Here is a 19,256-nt window from a genome sequence, read left to right on the forward strand (position 1 = left end):
AAATACTTTTGGAGACCAGATTCAGGTCTAGTTAGGACATGGGATGGAGCAGTCCTCCATGATATTCTGTTGTCACCGGGGGCGCCTGCTAGAGAGATGGCTGATGCCACCTGACGCATGAATTATTCAAAGCCAGGGCTTGAGGTGTGGCCTGTGGTCTTTTAAGGTCCACAGCATCACTAAGTCCCCAGAGAAGAGCCAAGGAGAGGGAGATGGAAAGAGGCTGGCTCCATGGGGAAGGATTCTTCCTCTGCCTCATTCTCCACCTGCTGCATCAAGGTAAGATGGGATGAGAGCAGGAGCACAGCATACATATAACTTCTGAGAAACAGGGAAACCAAGCTAATTTTTGTGATTTCTAGACAGTCAATGACTAGGTATTCATTTCGGTAAAAATGGAAACTCATGATGCAGACAGCTTTGTAGCTCTTTCTAGGCTCCTAACCCTTCGTTGACTCTTCTCTTTAGCTATTTCTCCACCCTCCCTGCTGCTATGGGCCGCTTCTCTTTCCCCATGTTATTCTCTTTCCAGGCATATAATCTACTTCATGGTTTTTTAGTATTAACTGATGTTGAGAAGAAAAATCTTTCTCAGTTCTTTTAAGCAAAGGAAACACAGCAGGGAAGATGCTAAGGGGAAGGAGGTGGAGGAGAAGATCTACCATGAAAGAGGGAAACTATCAGGACAATTTTTCCAATCTAGAGTACTTTCTTCTTCACTACTGAGAGTAAGCAATGAGGGTTAGGATAACATCAGAGACAAATAAAAAGAGACTCTAACAGAAGATGTTACCACATACATTTTCTGTTTCTGCTCCACAAAGTATGGTAAGAAAAGGGTTGGATATAAGATGGGTATCAAGGGACTCTTTCTAAGATCTTCTCAGTGGTGATGACCCCTGAATTTTAGAAGAGAAAAATCACAGCACATAGCAGAGACACAGCATTCAATTGAGAAACTGAGTTCTTTCCCACGTATTTTTCACTACCTACATGATTATTTCTCTTGTCATTAATTCATGACCATCTATGCCCTGTTCATAGAGTGAGGAAGAAATTGTGATTGCAAACTCTGTCACTGACATTCACCCGAATGGCCCAAGGACAGAAGCGTGTGGTGAGATTATTAAGAATATAGCAGGACACTAAAAAGTCGTGGTCAGAGCTGAGTTTGCATACAGATTTGGACAAGCTTTGCATGCAGAGAAAGATAATGGAACTGAGGATGGAGCCCAGACTCAGTTCACAATAGCCACTTCCACCATTTGCCTACCACCACACCTCAAGCTCCCAGGCCAGGAAGGAGGAATCCACGTGCTTCTCCCATGCCCCCTGCCATCTCTGTGCAGAAATACTCCCCAGGCCCCAGCCCTGGCACTCTTCTCACAGTCTCTGCTCTCCACAGGACGAGGAGGCACATTCCCCATCAATTGCTCAGGCTTTGACCAGCATGGGGTGAATCCTGCTGCCTTCCAAGCAGTATTTGACAGAAAGGCTTTCCGTCCAGTCACCAACTTCAGCGTCCCCACTCATGTCAACATCTCCTTCACCTTGTCTGCCATCCTGGAAGTGGTGAGTCCTGATCCAACTCTGTAATGGTCTAATGGTGAGAAGTGAGTCCCCTAACTGGATTTTGTAAAATTAAGAGCTCAGTCTATGGGGTACAGAGGCATGTCAGGGAATGCTACAGTGATATCACTCCAGGTAAAAGCCATCCTTTTTTGTGACTACTTCACAAGACCCTCATACTGGTGCTTTCACTTACATTTCCCATGTACCCTGGATTATTTGACCTACATTTTTCAGGAGCTTATGATTAAAAATCATAATTGCTACACAGAACAGCCTTGGAAATGAGTACGAGGTGGGTGGTGGCATTGGACCTGACTTCTCAAAGTAAATGACCCTGGATAAAAATTGTTTTTCCATTGCTTATTTGCTGTACAGTAGAAAGCTGACAGAACACTGTAAACCAATTATAATAAAAAAAATAAAAATCACTTAAAAAATTGTTTCTCCAGGATGCACGGCTTCAACTGATGACATCATTCCTGTGGCTAAATATGGTATGACAGACTCAGTTTCCCCTTTGCTCTGGACCTCCCTTATTCCACTCCAGGGTCTAACTTTGCAGATTAAAATGGATAAACCTAAGGATACCCACAAATTAGACAAGTTCAAACAGAGTCAGACCAACAATGAAAACATACCCCGCCCCCGATCATTCTGCCACTTTAGGAGGGCAGAGATGGGGCTCAGGAGCAGGTGGCATAAATGAAGATTATGGAAGCCCATACTTAAGGCGCTCCATCCCAGGGAATCCAAGTCCAAGCTCAAGGTCTCCCTTGAGAGCATGGAGGGAGAAGTGGAAGCGAGGAAAACTTTGTTAGTGACATTGTGACAGCTGTCACCAAAGAGGGAGTGGGAAAGTAAAGACATGAGCAAAAAAGGGATGTAAAGTGCAGGAGACAGAGGAAGCCTACAACTAGTTCCCATCCGCTGTTTGTCCCACACCACGGTCTCCTCTAGGTCTGGTACAATCCATTCATCAGGTGGAACCCAGAGGAATGTGGGGGCATCAAGAAGCTCAGCATAGCAACTGAGAACCTATGGCTCCCAGATATCTTCATTGAAGAGTTGTGAGTATTAGCGCTGAAAAAAGCAAAAAGGAAGCCATATCTCCAGGCAAGGGTGTGATGTAACCAGAAGGGGCCACACCAAGACTCAGAAAGAAGCAGCATCTGAAACCCCTAGAACATGGTGACAGGTGGAAGAGGGGAGTCACAAGAGTGGGGCTGGAGCATAGGAATGTGGTGACCTGAGAGAGAAAGAAGGCCAAGTCTGATGGGGATCCCACAACACCCACCTCCCTATCCTCCTCACATACAGCATGGATATGGATCAGACACCTCCAGGTCTCATGGCTTATGTCAACAGTGATGGCCACATCAAATACAGTAAGCCAATGCGCATGGTCAGCATCTGCAAACTGGACATCTTCTACTTCCCCTTTGATGAACAGAACTGCACGCTCACTTTCAGTTCTTTCATCTACACAGGTGAGTGAAGTTCATATGTTGGCAGGCAGAGGCAGGGGTTTGTTTTGCATTTATTTATTTATTTATTTATTGTCTTTTTGCCTTTTCTAAGGCTGCTCCTGTGGCATATGGAGGTTCCCAGGCTAGGGGTCTAATCAGAGCTGTAGCTGCCAGCCTACGCCAGAGCCACAGCAGTGCAGGATCCAAGCCACGTCTGCGACTTACACCACAGCTCACAGATCCTTAACCCACTGAGCAAGGCCAGGAATCAAACCCGCGACCTCATGGTTCCTAGTCGGATTTGTTAACCACTGAGCCACAATGGGAACTCCAGAGACAGGGTTTTGAGAGAGGAGGACAGAAAGCTGGGAACAGGATGGGAGTCTCACTGAAAGGGGTGGTAGAAGGTGAGTGGTAAGGAATCCCGCAGTCTGAGCAAAGGGGCTGGGAGCACTGGGAGGGGCTGAGTTGTATGGATCTCCTTTGCAGTGGAGAACATGGTCCTGGGCATGGAGCAGGACGTCCAGGAGATTTCAAAAACATCGCAGAATGTCGTTTGGAGCAAAGGGGAGTGGGTACTCCAGGGTATCCATCAAAGGATGAAGATGACAACTGTGGGCACCAATGAGTACAACCAAATCGTCTTCTATGTGAGCTCAGGGGCCCGGATTGGGACCTTTTCCTAAGATGTGTGGCGTATGTCCTCCACTGGAATGTAAGCTCTCTCACTAGAAAATAAGCTCCATGGGGGCAGGGATTGTCATCACTTTTTTCACTGATAAATCTGCAGTACCTAGAACAGTACCTGGCTCTCAGTACATAGTGATTGGATGGATCCTCCCTGAAGAGGAAACAAAGCTCCCGTGGCAGTGATTTATAATAAGTATGAAACTCCCCGCTACCCCCATCCCCAGGTCTATCAGAACTGTCTGGGGGGCAGGAATTTTTATATTTATTTTTAAAAAGAGGTGGTGGAAAAAATTAAATTAAAAATGAGGGAGTTCCTGTTGTGGCTCAGTGGTAACGAACCAGACTAGTATCCATGACAATGTGGGTTCGATCCCTGGCTCTGCTCAGTGGGTTAAGGATCTGGTGTTGCCGTGATCTGTGGTGTAGGTCACAAGTGTGGATCAGATCTGGCATTGCTGTGGCTGTGGCGTAGGCCGGCAGTTGTAGTTCCAATTTGACCTCTAGCAGGAATTTCCATGTGCCACAGTTGCGGCCCTAAAAAAAAAAAGAAGAAGAAGAAAGAAAAAGAAATGAAATTTAAAATGAGGTGGTGGAAAAGTTGTAAAACGCTGTCTTAAGGATATTATGATTCCAAATCCTGGTGACCTCAAAATATCTGCTCTGTCTTGTTTCCTCCCTGCTACTGGTTTTGAATGTCCACCAGTAAAATCACTAGAGATTAGACCTTGATGAGGAAAGCAGCAGAAATATAACACATGATATCAGGAATCTGGTTCCTCAATTCTGCAAAGAGCACATCAGTAGGAATAAATATTTAGGTAGAGAAAGTTGACACTTTCGACCAAGAAGGAATGAGATCCATTTCAGTCGTAAGCAGCATAGTAGAATCAACCCTGCAAAGGCAGAGTGGTGATTAGGATGGCTTTGCTGGAGAGGGAGGGCAATGAAAGGCCCCTGAGATAATGTTTCCTTCCAGAATGTGTGCTCTGGGACAAATCTCAACTCTTGCTCTTAACTGGCTTGGCAGCCTCCCAGCCTACTTCTCACTTCTCCTCCTCTCCCCACCAGGTGGCCATCAGGCGCAGACCCACCCTCTATGTCATAAACCTTCTGGTGCCCAGTAGCTTTCTGGTGGCCATCGATGCCCTCAGCTTCTACCTGCCAGCAGAAAGCGAGAACCGTGCCCCATTCAAGATAACACTCCTCCTGGGCTACAATGTCTTCCTGCTCATGATGAATGACCTACTCCCCATCAGTGGCACCCCCCTCATCAGTATGGCCCCCACCCCACTGTTGGAAGAGGGGGGAGGAGGCAGGGCAGGGGGCTGAACTGGCTAGATCTGCAGAGGCAGCTAAGACAGAGGGAGAAAGCGGTCACCTTGGAAAGGGCTCGCTGTGTGAGACAGAAGAAGGGAGGCTTGGAGGGTCCTCTGAACCTGACTCACTCAGGTGTGCTCCTTCCACCCAGGTGTCTACTTCGCCCTGTGTCTGTCACTGATGGTGGTCAGCCTGCTGGAGACCATCTTCATCACCTACCTGCTGCACCTGGCCGCCACCCAGCCCCCACCCCTGCCCCGCTGGCTCCATTCTCTGCTTCTGCACTGCACCAGCCCAAGGAAATGCTGCCCTGTGGTTGCACCCCAAAGGGGAAACTCGGGTCAGGACCTCGGTCCCGCCCACCTTCCTGGTGAGGGAAGCCTGCACAGCCCACACTCCCTCCTCCATCCCCTCCAATTCCCTGCCCCCGCCTCCGTCCCTGCCCCCACACCTCCCCAGCTGACCTTGGCCGCCCACAGCTGAGTCTCTGTCTCTGCAGGCACGAAGGAGCCCGTGGAGCTGGTGGGGAAGGGGCCGGGTCCCAGAGAGGCAGAACTAAGTGGGTGCCCTGGGTCAGCGAGCACCCAGCCAGAAGATGAGGCTCAGAAGCAGCACCTGGTCAGCCTGTGGGTGCAGTGCAGCCACATGATGGACTCCCTGCTCTTCCGCCTCTACCTGCTCTTCTTGGCCACCTCCATTACCACGGTCATCGTCCTCTGGAACACCTAGGGAGATGCCCACCTGAGAGTTCCAGGCAAGAGCTTCTCTTTTCCCCAGGAAACAGCCAGGCCCTCACACCTACCCAAATCCTGTCTTACAGACCTGACAACGCCTTGCTTTCAACCTGGTCTTCCTGTGCAGTTTCAGACAAGACCTGATGGGTTCCTGTGCCCTCATGAGTGAAGTCCTTGTTCCTGCATGCCATCTACTCCCCTCAGCCCTCCCAAGCGTCCTGCCTGCCTGGCTCCTCAGGATTCAGGTTCCTGGAATACTTCTGTGATTGAATCTCCTCCAATAAACCCCTTTGCAGAAGGCACTGGTTCATCCCTGCATTATATTATAGTACCAAAAACCTTGAGGTTGAGAAACTTTGCAGAAAGTTTGCAGAAACTTTACATTACCAAAGTAAGAAGGACTTTCTTGTTTTTTAAATCTATTAAACAATATGAGAAAGTGGGGAGAGGAGAGAGAAGGGGGCAAAATCTATTACAAGGAATTACAATAAAATAGGGATTCACCTAAATTATCACAAATTATCCTGGATTTAAGCTTCAGCAATTAATAATATGCCAGAAACAGGCATCTCTTGTTTAAAGAGTGAAGCCTTTTGTCTCAGCCTGACATATGACTAATTCATCATTAAGCACTTAAAGTGTTAACATAATTCTAAATTCTGCTAACTGTCTGTGCTGCAATTAGAGTTGATCCAGCCTTTTTTTTATTTTTTTAAGCTTTTAAAAAAATGTTTTTAAATGTATATTGGAGTATAATTAATTTATAATATGTTGATTTCAGGTGTATGACAGCAATTACATATCCATATATCTATCCTTTTTCAGATTCTTTTCCCATATAGGTAATAAAATCTTTTTTAATGTTTTTTTTTATTTCTCCAATACATTATTTTTTTTCTACTGCACAGCAAGGTGACCCAGTTACACATACATGTACACATTCTTTTTTCTCACATTATGATCCATCCTTAATCATACTAAGAAAAGAACCCTGGGCCAAGGAAAGCACATTTGAAAATGGCACCTGCTTTATTTGGGAGTAATACAAATGCCCCCACGTGAACTGGAAAATTCCTCTCCTTATCAACTGCCTCATCATTTGAAAGTCTGTATCTATTGGCCCATCATTTCCAATAGCTTCCTGGGGGGAGGTGAAGGCCCCACTGTATCGCATGAGATCTGTGGTATGATTTGCTGGACACAGGTTCAGAAAAGCACAGACTCAAGATCAACTCAATTACAACTTGAACACAATCTTTGTGGGATCTCAGTTCCCAGACCAGGGATGGAACCTGGGCCGCAGCAGTGAAAGCGCCAATTCCTAACCACTAGACCATCAGGGAAGTTCCCACAATCTTTCATTTTTCACAACCGTTTCTTTTCCTTTCTTTACTTTACTACTTTCTATCTGAAGCCTAAATTTCCCAGGTCATAACAGGGTAGTGGGAAAAAAAGAGAGTCATAATATTGTTTACTAAACTCTCTTTTCCTGGTTCCTCTTCTCCACTGCTCTTCCTCAAATGTCTTTGGCTTCCTCTGGTCACTGTAGATGCTCCAAGGGTGGCAAGGCTACCAATGTCCACCAGAAGTATGGCTGCTGGTAGTGCGGGCCTGAGGTCCTACCCCAATATTCATTGCAGAACTTCTGCCCCCTCAGAGCCCAAGCCACTGGAGGGCTGAACTCTCAGTACACATGTTCCGAGGTCGGGGCTGAGTCACCAGAACCAGATGTCACTTGCTCTTTCCATGCAGTCCGAAGTCCACAGGAATCTGGGCATACCGAAGCAGAAATACCCTGCTCTACTCTGAATGGCTCCTTTCACTCAAGTCTTCCAACGAAACTTATGTCCCTTACTTCTTTTATTTTGCTCTGCCTTTTTTTTTTTTTTTTTTTTTTTTTTTTTCTTTTTACAGCCACAGCCTGTGGAAGTTCCCAGGCCAGGGGTCAAATTGGAGCAGCAGCTGTCAGTCTACGTCACAGCCACAGCAACATGTGATCCTTAACCCACTGAGTGAGGCCAGGGATTGAACCTATATCCTCACGGACACTATATCAGATTTTTAACCCACTGAGCCACAACAGGAACTCCCAATTTTCTTTTTTTTACATTTCAGGAAAGTCTTTGGCTCTTCAGTTTCTAGAAGCTTGTCAAGCACTCCTCTCAGCATCACCAGCCCTCCAGGCATGTCCAAGATCTAGTATATACACAATCTAGGCTTAAAACAGGAGCCCTGATAGTCACCTAAATAAATTAGCGTGTCGTTATTATTTAGAGCATCTGTTATTATTTTGGCAGTTCCTCAACTCACAGCTTCTACAAAATGGGCCTTTAGAAAGAATACAGTATAATAATAATAACAACCAACATTGATTATTAACATATGGCAGGCACTTTTCTAAGTGCTTTATATAAATACACACATTTAATCCTTACAGTAACCCTATGACGTAGGATCTAGAGATCCACAAATACCTTGGAGCCAAATGCAGAATTTTTCAGATTTTAAAAAGGTAACAGGAGTTCCCCTTTGGCTCAGTGGAAATGAATCCAACTAGTACCCATGAGGACGCAGGTTTGATCCCTGGCCTTGCTTAGTGGATTAAGGATCCAGCATTGCCATGAGTTATGGTGTAGGTTGCAGACATGGCTCAGATCTGGCCTTGCTGTGGCTGTGGTGTAGGCCGGCAGCTGTAGCTCCAATTCAACCCCTTGCCCAGGAACTTCCATACGCCATGGGTATGGCTCTAAAAAAAGCAAAAAAATTAAAAAATTTTTTAAATAAAAAAATTTTAAGATAACAATCATGCATGTACTATATATTACTAATACCCCAAGCTGAGTATGGAGTAGCACCCTCTACTCAAACACAATATTTCTGCAGAAAAAACCTACGAATATTCACGCCAGGTAGCAAAAATGAAATTACGAATAGTCTCACATCAACTCAGGGCAGGTTTGCCACCGAATAACTTACAAAAAATCATTTGGTTTTCAAAGCCCTTTAGGTTCTAGAACTATGGTTTTGTATTACTATCCTCATTTTATATATTCAAATAAATGAGATGAAATAAATGAGGAAATGAAGCACAGAAACGTGCAGTGACAGCCACTGAGCTGTCTCCCAAGTTTCCACAGTTAGTTAGGTGACAAAGCTGAGGTTTGAACTGACTCTAGACATGAGTCAGCTGACTCTAGACATGGCACTGAGCCTCTGCCACATGGCCCCTGAGATGGGGGATGAAACCAGACAGGTTCTCCATGAGTTCCATGTTGAGACAAAAAGCCGCTGCAAGTCTTCATCAGCAAACACTGTAGGAGAATTGATACAGGAAGAGTCCCTGAGACAAACTTTCTTGTCCATTTCCTTCTACTCCGTCCCTCAGTCTTTTCTACCCCTCACTCCCTCCCTCCGCCCTCATTCTAAGTCATAACCCCCAAGTTCACTAACTGCACTTCCTCCACTGCTTTTTGAGTATATATTTCCCCAGATCTGAACTGGGCAATTCCTCTTACCTTTGTGTTCTCTAGGGATTTAGCTTTTTGCAGCTGATATTTTATTGCCAGATACTTCTGGATGTTCCATGCCTATGCCCTCTCCTGAGACCGTCACTTCATGGGGGAACTCATCCTTGACGTAGCTGAGTAGCTCACTTAGCCAGATTTTGAGAGGATCTGAAATTATGAGATCCATCTGCATCATTCTGTTTTTTTCCATCCATCTTCATGATACATATTTCTCTGCTTATTCTCTTTACATTTTTTTCCATTACATAGCTTTATGTTTTATTTAAATAGAAAATATGCACTTTATCTTTTTTTTTTTTTTTTTTTTTTTAGGGCCACACCTGAGGCATATGGAAGTTCTCAGGCTAGGGGTCAAATCAGAGCTGCAGCTGTTGGACTATACCATAGCCACAGCAACGTGGGATCTGAGCCATGTCTGTGACCGATACCAAAGCTTATGACAATGCCAGATCCTTAACCCACTGAGCGAAGACAGGGATCCCACATTTGTCCTCATGGATACTAGTCAGGTTCATTACCACTAAGCGGGAACTCCCTGCACTTTATATTTTTTGACATATGGATTAAGATGCTCTATTGCCTTTCAGCAAGAGAAAGCATGATGTAATTATAGTGATTTTATTTTCAAAGTCAAAATCTGAACATGTGATCTTAACACACAATGGATAATCATCCAGAATTTTTTTTTTTTTTTTTTTTTTGTCTTTTTGTCTTTTTGTCTTTTCTAGGGCCACAGCCGCGGCATATGGAGGTTCCCAGGCTAGGGGTCTAATCGGAGCTGTAGCCACCAGCCTATACCACAGCCACAGCAATGCGGGATCCAAGCCACGTCTTCGACCTACACCACAGCTCATGACAACACCAGATCCTTAACCCACTAAGCAAGGCCAGGGATCGAACCTAATTCCTCATGGATGCTAGTTGGCCCATGACGGGAACCCAGTGGTTCTTGCACGCATTTTTGTTCACTTTCTTTTTCTCCAAGCCTTTATAAGCAGTTATTTCTCCATGTTTTTGACATGATTTTGGGGTTCCATATTAACCCGACATTAAAACGTATTACACTGTTACCGCCTTTGCTTCTGTCTCCTTTTCCTGCAGACTCATTCTGGGGTGTGAAGTCACAGGCTGCAAGTCTATCCTTTTCCTCCTCTCCAATTTGTGATTCTCCCTTAGATAAATTCTTATTTGATCATTTGCTGGCACTGGTTCTTCTATATAGTAGAGAAAAAAAAAATAGTATATATGGTATAGAGACTCTGGGACCTGGAAGCTGAGTTCTAATTTGACTCCATTACTTGCTGGCTGGATAACCTTATCCAAGTGGCTTAACCTTACAAGTTTAAATGTCTTCATTTATGACATAGACCCAACAACACAGATTAAATTATTTTTAAAATATGAATTTAAAAAAACCCTTATAGGCTTGCAGAAACTAGAAAGCCCAATGGGACACACTAGACAGCATCTTTTTACCATGCAGCCTGACACCTAAAGGGCAAAATCGACTTCTGGGTGGGAGGCACTAGACATAAAGAATTACAGACTTTCTAGCACAACCCCCTCATTTTTCAGATGAGAAAAATGAAGTGGAGAGAAGTGAAGTGATAAGTATGGGGTTGTCACTATTCAGAAGAATCCAGGCTTGTCAAAGTGGCAGCCACAGGTGGGAGGTTGTCCTGGGCCCTCTTCCCAGGTGCCTCTGAGGAGTCCTAGGATGCTCTCTCTTTCTGCTCCAGGCGTCACAGCCAACCTGACTTCAGGTAGTGACTCGCCTGCAGGTTAGATGTTTTGGCTGCCTCCATGCTCCTGGATCATTAACCCTGGCCAATGGCCTCTGTATGTGATTGCATCTATCAGGGCTGCAAAACAATGGTCCTTACTTCCCCTCCACCCACCAGATAATTCTGCTTTTGCCAGGTTACAGCTATATTCCCAAATCTGATCCCTCAGGGTCACAGATAAAGGGGTCACAGAGGGCCATGCAGCGTGATCCCCCTTGGAATAAGCTAAGGCGAAAAGGTCTTAGTATCCGACTTGCAAAACTACAGCTCCTGTCCTGTTTACCTTTATGTCAAATGTTATCTAGGCCAAGGAATTTCATTTGTGGAAAATTAGGAGCCTAATAATGTAGTCCACAAGACTTCCCAGTTGTGGAGTAATAAAAAGAACAAAAAAAAGAACAACGGAACTAGACTGACCTGGGTTTGAATCTGGATTCTACCAACTCCCAACTGGGTGGACACTGAGTAAAATTTTTTGACCACTTTGCACCTCAGTTTTCGAATCCATAAATGGGAGTGATAGTTCTGGCCTCTCAAAGCAGTTAGGAGGATACGAATACTGTAAGTAAAGGACACACAGTACAACAAATGGGAGCTCTGGGTAGGCCATTTGGAGCTGGCCTTTATTAGAAACTTAGCGGGCATTAAGAAATAGAAGGCTGGGCCCTGGATCCAGCCCTCTGGAGTCTGCCAGTTACAGGCTTTTGTGCTTCTGCCAACCCCCAGCTCCTCCAAACTGCACCCAGGGTGGAAGCCACCTCAGCCACACCATGGGAATAGCAGGGAACGTCTCTGATATGGCCTCTGGACTCCCACCTAATCACCTTTCTTATATCTGCCAAAGGGGCCTGTGTCTCTCCCCATGCATAGTGAACTGATGGGCCAGATATTGAACTAAACTTTATTGAGCATCTTTTCATGCCTCTTGGCCACCTGTATATTTTCTTTGGGAAAATGTCTATTCAGATTTTCTGCCCATTTTTAAATCAGCTTGTTTGGGTTTTCTTTTCTTTTTTTTTTTTTTTGATACTGAATCATATGAATTGTCTATATAGTTTGGATATTAAACTCTTTCCACTAATCATCAGAGAAATGCAGATTAAAACCACACAAGAAGTCTGTAAATAACCAATGTTCGTGAGGATGTGGAGAAAAGGGAACCCTAGCACATGGCTGGTAGGAATGTAAATTGGTGCAGTCACTATGGAAGATACTATGGAGATTCCTCAAAAAATTAAGAGTAGAACTACCACGTGATCCAGCAATTCCACCCCTGGGTATATAGCTGAAGAAAATGAAAACACTAATTTAAAATGATAACTGCATATTAATGTTCACATCAGCATTATTTACAATAGCCAAGATATGGGGGAAACCTAGTATTCATCAACAGATAAGAGATAAAGAAGATGTTATATGTATATAGTATATATATGCAACGTGGAGAAATGGACTGTCCTTGGTCCGTTAGATTTATAAACTGTTTTAAAATTTTCATCCTTTTGCTAAAATGGTGGACTATGTCACTGGTAAATCATGAATCCTCTGGTGAATAATGGTGTGACTTAAAGCCTTCATCATGTTATATTTTCTTTTCAGACATTAATAACTTTATATTTGGGGAAATAATGGTTTTTAATTTTATTTAACCAGAATCTCTGTCCTGCTATAATGAAACATTTTGTACCACAGCTGAATTAAAAATAATATTGCTGACTTTAAAAAATACTGCTATAATATTATATAATAAAAAGTATATATGTGTGTGTGTGTGTGTGTGTGTGTGTGTGTATAAAATGGAAAACTACTCAGCCACAAAAAAGAATGAAATTTTGTCATTTGCAATAACATGGAGGGACCTAGGGGTATTACACTTAGTAAAATAAGTCAGAAAAAGACAAATACTGTATGATATCATTTACATGTGGAATCTTAAAAAGAAAACAAATGAATGACTATAACAAAACAAACAGACTCACAGATATGGAGAAAAAACTAGTGGTTACCAGTGGGGAGAGGAAAGGGAGAAGGGGCAGGTAAGATAGGGACAGGGGATTAAGAGCTACAAACTACTATATACAAAATAAATAGGCTGTGAGGACATATTGTACAGCACAGGGAACATAGCCAATATTTTACAATAATTTAAAATAGAGTATAATCTATCAAAATATTGAATTATGATGTTGTACACCTGAAACTAATATAATATTGTAAATCAACTACATTTCAATGTAAAAAGCATTTATTGACTACTTGCTGCTATATGCCACACACTGGGGTGGTGGAAGAGGGAAGGAAGCAAAAAAAAATATGCTTCCTGCTCTCCATGAGGTTACAAAGCAGGAGGGAGGGCACACATGCACATATGCAAAGAGATATTTCCAGTTTAAAGATCACAACAGCATTCAGGTGTGTGGTGCGGAGGGGAGAGGGAGGGAAGGAGGGAGAAAGAGAAAGGTAGAGAGATTGAGGAAGACATCACAGAAAATGGGATACTTTGAGTTGAGCTGAATCTTTAAGAATTTATCAGTAGGACAAGAGATCAGTGGTAGAAGGTGTATTAGGTGGAGGGAATGTGGAGAAGTAAAACCACATATCGAGTGCTGGGATCACATATTGAATGTCGGGGTGCTATTTAGTACCTAATGTTTCTCCCTGTGTAGTCCAAGAGCCCTGTGTTAGAATCAGCTGTGAGTCTAGTTTAAAATGTAAATTCCTAGGAGTTCCCACTGGCTAAAGAACGCAACTAGTATCCATGAGGATGCAGGTTCAATCCCTGGCCTTGTTCAGTGGGTTAAAGGATCTGGTGTTGCCATAAACTGTGGTGTAGGTTTCAGACATGGCTCGGATCTGGAGTGGCTGTGGCTGTGGTGTAGGCTGGCTGCAGCTCTGATTCCACCCCTATCCCAGGAAATTCCATGTGCTGCAGGTGTGGCCCTAAAAACAACAAAAAAAAAAACAATAGTAAATTCCTAAGTAGTTCTGCAGTTCTGCAGTTCTGATTTGGGGCTAAGATTCTGATTTAGGACCAGAGTTGTAAGGGTAAGGTCCATTAGGTAATAGTGATATATATTAAAGATAAGAACAACTCTTTATTTTTTATTGAAAAATAGTTGATTTACAATGTCAGTAGTTTCAGGTGTGCAGCACAGTGATGTATATATATATATATATTCTTCTTCAAATTCTTTTCCTTTATAGGTTATTACAAGACATTGAGTATAGTTCCCTGTGCTACACAGTAGGTTTCCTTGTTAGTTATTTATTTTATATATAGTAGTGTGTATTTGCTAATCCCATACACCTAATTTATCCCTTTCCCCCCTTTCCCCTTTGGTAACCATACTTTGTTTTCTATGTCTTTGAATCTATTTCTGAAGAACAATTCTTTTATAACATAAACTCTAAGGCAAAAAAGGGTGGAGAGATAGGTAAGCCTTCAGTCAGGGAGCCCTTTACATCATGCTAAGGAGTGAGATTCATCCTTACAAGCCAGTGGTTCTCTAAGTGTGGTCCAGGATGACTAGCTGCAGCAACACCTGAGAAACTCATTGGAAATACAAATTCTTGGAGTTCTCATCCTGGCTCAGTGGGTTAAGAACCTGACTAGTATCCACGAGGATCCCTGGCCTCACTCAGTAGGTTAAGGATCCAGCAATGCCATGAGCTGTGGTGCAGGTCACAGATGCATCTCAGATTTGCGTTGCTGTGTTGGTGGTGTAGGCTGGCAGCTGCAGCTCTGATTCAACCCCTAGACTGGGAGCCTCCATATGCCATGAGTGCAGTCTTTTTTTTTTTTTTTTTTTTGCCATTTCTAGGGCCGCTCCTGCAGCACATGGACGTTCCCAGCTAGGGGTTGAATCGGAGCTGTAGCCGCCGGCCTGCACCAGAGCCACAGCAACTCGGGATCCGAGCCTCTTCGGCGACGTACACCACAGCTCACAGCAACGCCAGATCCTCAACCCACTGAGCAAGGCCAGGGATCCAACCCGCAACCTCATGGTTCCTAATCAAATTCGTTAACCACTGAGCCACAAAGGGAACTCCCCATGAGTGCAGTCTTTAAAAAAAAAAAAAAAAAAAAAAAGACAAAAGACAAAAAGAAAAACTCAGTCCCAGCAATCTTAACGTAACTGTGGTAGACAAGGGGAGCCACTGAAAAATTTTTTTGCAACTGTGGCTCCAATCTGATCCCTGGCCCGGGAACTCCATAGCCTGTGGAGCAGCCAAAAGAGAAAGAAAAAAGGAAACAAAATTCAAGGATAAGAAGGATATAGTCAGGTCTGCATTTCAAACTGCACAGCCTACACAACAGAGGATAATTTAGAAAAATCCAGTCTAGGAGTGAGACCACTAAGGAAGTGACCAGGTATGAAGCCTGGGGCTTTAATGGTACTATACAGTTTCCAGAGAAATCCTTTGCATTGGCTTTCTACCCTCCTGGGAAGGCTGGCTTGTGCTGCATGAGGCTATCCTCCAAAACAAGAGGCAGCTAGAGGATGACAAAGCTGACTTTGCAGGTGAGGATGCCCACTGCTAAGCTGCAGCTAAAGTTTAGGAAACCCCAAGGGGAACACAAAGATTTCCAGAAACATTAATGCCTTAAGCTGACAGTATCTTTCAACCATTCCAGAACTGTCCCCAAACATGAAGAGCTCAAAAACCCAGGCATGTCTTTGCACTGACTCAAACCTTAGCCTCTGAAGGCCCCACTGCTCCATGCCCAGGCTCTGGCTCTTCCAAAATTTCCTGATTCTCAGCTACCCTAGGGAGCCACCAGCCAAAACTTGTGTGCTCAAGGATAATACCCATCTAGTGTTTGCACAGGGCTTGAGAAACGGGTTGAAGGTGACACCTGCCCTCATCTTGGAGGAGAGCAGACTCTCAAGGCTACCCACACAGACTGTGCTGGCTGCCCTGGGCGCTCAATCCCTGCCTCTGAGCCTCGGACACTGTTTCTCACCTGGGCAACTAAACCTAGTGTCTGTGCCTCTGGCCTTCGTATCCAAAGGCTTAGGGAATCTAGTGTTCATACTGCCTAGTCCTGACACCCCAGAATACAGAAACTAAAGATATATGAACCCAAGGTGGGGGGTCCAAAGATGCCCAGAGAAAACTGAAAGTAGAGGAAGTCCCTGACCCTTCCGCAGTGACCCCTGAATCAGCTCAGAGTTTTGAAACATCTCCTAGTCCTGAGTTACCATGAAAGCCCAGCTTGGTTTAGGAAAGACATGTATCTGGAGCCAAAATGGCAGTCTTAGAGGCTCCCCAGAGTATTCCAGAGAATGTAGGGGACAACTCTTCTTCCTCTTTTTTTTTTTTTTTTGTCTTTTTAGGGCTGCACCTGCAGCATACGGAGGTTCCCAGGCTGGGGGTCAAAATGGAGATGTAGCTGCTGGCCTACACCACAGCCAGAGCAACTCGGGATCTGAGCCATGTCTGCGACCTACACCACAGCTCATGGCAACGCTGGATCCTTAATCCACTGAGCGAGGCCAGGGATTAAACTGTGCCCTCATGGGTCCTAGTCGGGTTTGTTAACCACTGAGCCACGACGGAACTCCATGGGGACAGCTATTCTTAATGGCTTTAGAAAATCATAATCCAGCTACTGAGCCTCTGTCTAAATATGGTGAGCTTCCCCTTTTTGCACCTACTGGAGTAGAGAAGGAGGAGGCAGGCATACCCAAGAGGGATATCCAAATCACATGCGTAACAGGGAACTCCGTCCTGGGATGAACTCGCAGTGAGAGCTAGCCTAAACTAGTAGGCCTCCCAGACAAGATTCCAAGTGCTTAATTATTTGTCTGAGAATGTGAAAATACTGTGGTCAATGTGAAAAGTACCATGAGCACATAAAGAATTCTGAAGATGAAAGAGACCCACTGTCCATGCTGAAAAACTATGTAATATTTATGTGGCTTGTTGTAAGCCATAGGTACTGGAAAATTCTGCACCCCTGGTTATTTTAAGTACTATCATTTTTATTGCATTATTTGAAAATGGTCTCTAGTTCATCATCTTAAGTGTTTTTAGAAAACATGATCAATAGATTGTGGGTGTGTGATTCTTGTAGCTAATGACAAAATTTTCATTTTCCTCCAATGTACTGTGTTCCAAAATATGGTCAGAAAATATAGGTCCAAAAAAAAAAAAAGGAGTTCCCATGATGGCCCAGTGGAAACGAATCTGACTAGAATCCATGAGGACGCAGGTTCGATCCCTGGCCTCACTCAGTGGGTTAAGGATCCCGCATTGCCGTGAGCTGTGGTGTAGGTTGAAGATGCGGCTTGGATCTCACATTGCTGTGGCTGTGGCTGTGGCTGTGGCTGGCAACTACAGCTCCCATTCAACCCCTAGCCTGGGAACCTCCATGTGCTGCAGGTGTGGGCCTCAAAAGACAAAAGAGAAATAGAAAAGAAAAGAAAGAAAGAAAATATAAAATGCTCTATTTACTTGGCTCCTTTTTTTTGCTTTTTAGGGTCATACCCTCAGCATGTGGAGGTTCCCAGGCTAGGGGTCTAATTGGAGCTACAGCTGCTGGCCTACACCACAGCCACAGCAACACCAGATCCTTGATGCACTGAGTGAGGCACACAACCTCACAACCCACAACCTCATGATTCCAGGTTGGATTCGTTTCCACTGCACTATGATGGGAACTCCTCCATTTCTTTTTTCCACATTCTCTACCCAACATCTGCATTGTAGGATTGTTGGGAAGATTACATACAATGAGGTAGGCGAGGAAGACACATCACAATGCCTGGCATACAGTAAAGTACTCACATGTGAGTTATCACTTGCTGCAAGAGCAGCAGGAGCAACAGTCCTGAGATTTCCAGATCCCAGAGTTGAGACTCAGACTCCCCAGGCAGGAGGGGACCCTGTGCCTTCTGCTTTATTTCCCCTGCCACTATCACCTCTATCTCCTGGCAGCTAAATCTATTTCTGAGTCTAGTGGGGACTTAGGTTCCATTTTTCAGCCAGCCTTGATAAGAACAAGATAAACACCAACTGTCATCAACCACTTTCAGCAGGGCTGGGAGTTAGCCCTCCTTTCCTAGACCCAAGGTCTGGGAGCCTAGCCTACCTGTGGAACTCAAGCTCCTCACTCTTAGCCAGTCCAGAAGTCCCGTGCCCCAGGAGTGGATCTACGTGGATAGAGACACAGTAGTTCTTTGGTCTCTGGTCCTACATGGCATGATGGCCCCATTCTTTGGTCAAGTTTCCAAAGAAGGAAAGACGTGCCTTACAGAGCTGGTGGGGCTGAAGGACTGCATACATTTCAAACGTCAAACAGAAGATACTGCAGCCCTCTGTCCTGTACTTTCCCACTCTGGGCCCCTAGGTCATTCCCGCCTTCCTTAGCAGTTTCTATTTTGGACTGTCATGATCTTCCATTCTGAACAAAGTTTCTTCTGTATTCCAGGTCTGATTCTTCACCCTTTCTTCAAGAAAAAAATTTTCAAGTCTTTCTGGAAATGCAACTAAGAAACTTCATATAAAACAATGCTCCAATTCACTCATTTGGTCTGACTGCATTTTTTAATTAGAGATGTGACATAAGACATAACATTGACATAGGCCATTAATACTGATGTGAGCTGAGGTTACTAGCTTGTGACAGTGTAGAATACTACTGACAACACAAAGACATTAAAAACAGATATGCTGTCTTAATTTTGTGACTTCTTTTATCGTGTCATCAATGCATAGAGTAAAAAATACGGAGAGAACATTGGTTTGGGGGAGAGGGAATCAGGGAAGGAGAAAGACTGCAAAGAGGAAGTCTAGCTAGGGATTGCTGAAAAATATAAATAGATGATGAAGCAATGAATCAAGATTTGTAAGCTGATATTTGCAATTACCCTGAATGAATACGTAACCAAATCACTAAATATTATCATCTTCCCACATCTGAAGATTCCCTGGCCTTAGAAAATAATGGTTCTTATTTCCCCAGCCCACACTATCTCATTAAGGCGAGTTATTTTTGCTATTGATTTCAGCACAGAGCTGTCAAACAGGATGCTTTTCCCTTAGTCTTGGCCCAACTTCCTCCCAGCCTGGAGCCCGGAAGGCAGGCCTAGACAGGGGCAGAGCAGGACACTCTGCTGTGACCTCTCTGGCCACAGCCTCTCACAGGGTGTGGTCACCTGT

The 19,256-nt window shown here is 44.3% G+C and overlaps 1 protein-coding gene and 1 long non-coding RNA gene across 3 annotated transcripts in view; one reads left to right on the top strand and one right to left on the bottom strand.

The window, feature by feature from the left end:
• Positions 1-212: 212 nt before the first annotated feature.
• Positions 213-5,813, top strand: LOC100156142 (5-hydroxytryptamine receptor 3C-like). The gene is made up of 9 exons (XM_084991722.1): positions 213-279; positions 1,406-1,572; positions 2,022-2,066; positions 2,530-2,639; positions 2,890-3,059; positions 3,528-3,688; positions 4,797-5,001; positions 5,197-5,415; positions 5,545-5,813. The coding sequence occupies exons 1-9, from the start codon at positions 213-215 to the stop codon at positions 5,772-5,774; spliced, it is 1,374 nt and encodes a 457-aa protein (XP_084847848.1). The 3' UTR covers positions 5,775-5,813.
• Positions 5,814-6,630: 817 nt separating this feature from the next.
• The window catches only part of LOC106507270 (uncharacterized), an 84,280-nt gene continuing 71,654 nt past the window's right edge, over positions 6,631-19,256 (bottom strand). The window contains exons 4-6 of one of the 2 annotated variants that reach the window (XR_014824458.1): positions 10,378-10,520; positions 9,295-9,453; positions 6,631-9,090 (exon numbers count right to left, since the gene is read on the bottom strand). This is a non-coding gene — a long non-coding RNA (uncharacterized LOC106507270). Of the gene's footprint in view, positions 9,091-9,294; positions 9,454-10,377; positions 10,521-19,256 lie in introns of those variants that run through there. The other variant, XR_002337773.2, reaches the window with a different exon arrangement.

This window comes from Sus scrofa, chromosome 13, assembly GCF_054392235.1.
Source record: "Sus scrofa isolate SSC_HxYL_T2T_F1_AM1 chromosome 13, Sscrofa_HxYL_maternal_Yorkshire_Landrace_v2.0, whole genome shotgun sequence".
NCBI lineage: Eukaryota > Metazoa > Chordata > Mammalia > Artiodactyla > Suidae > Sus > Sus scrofa.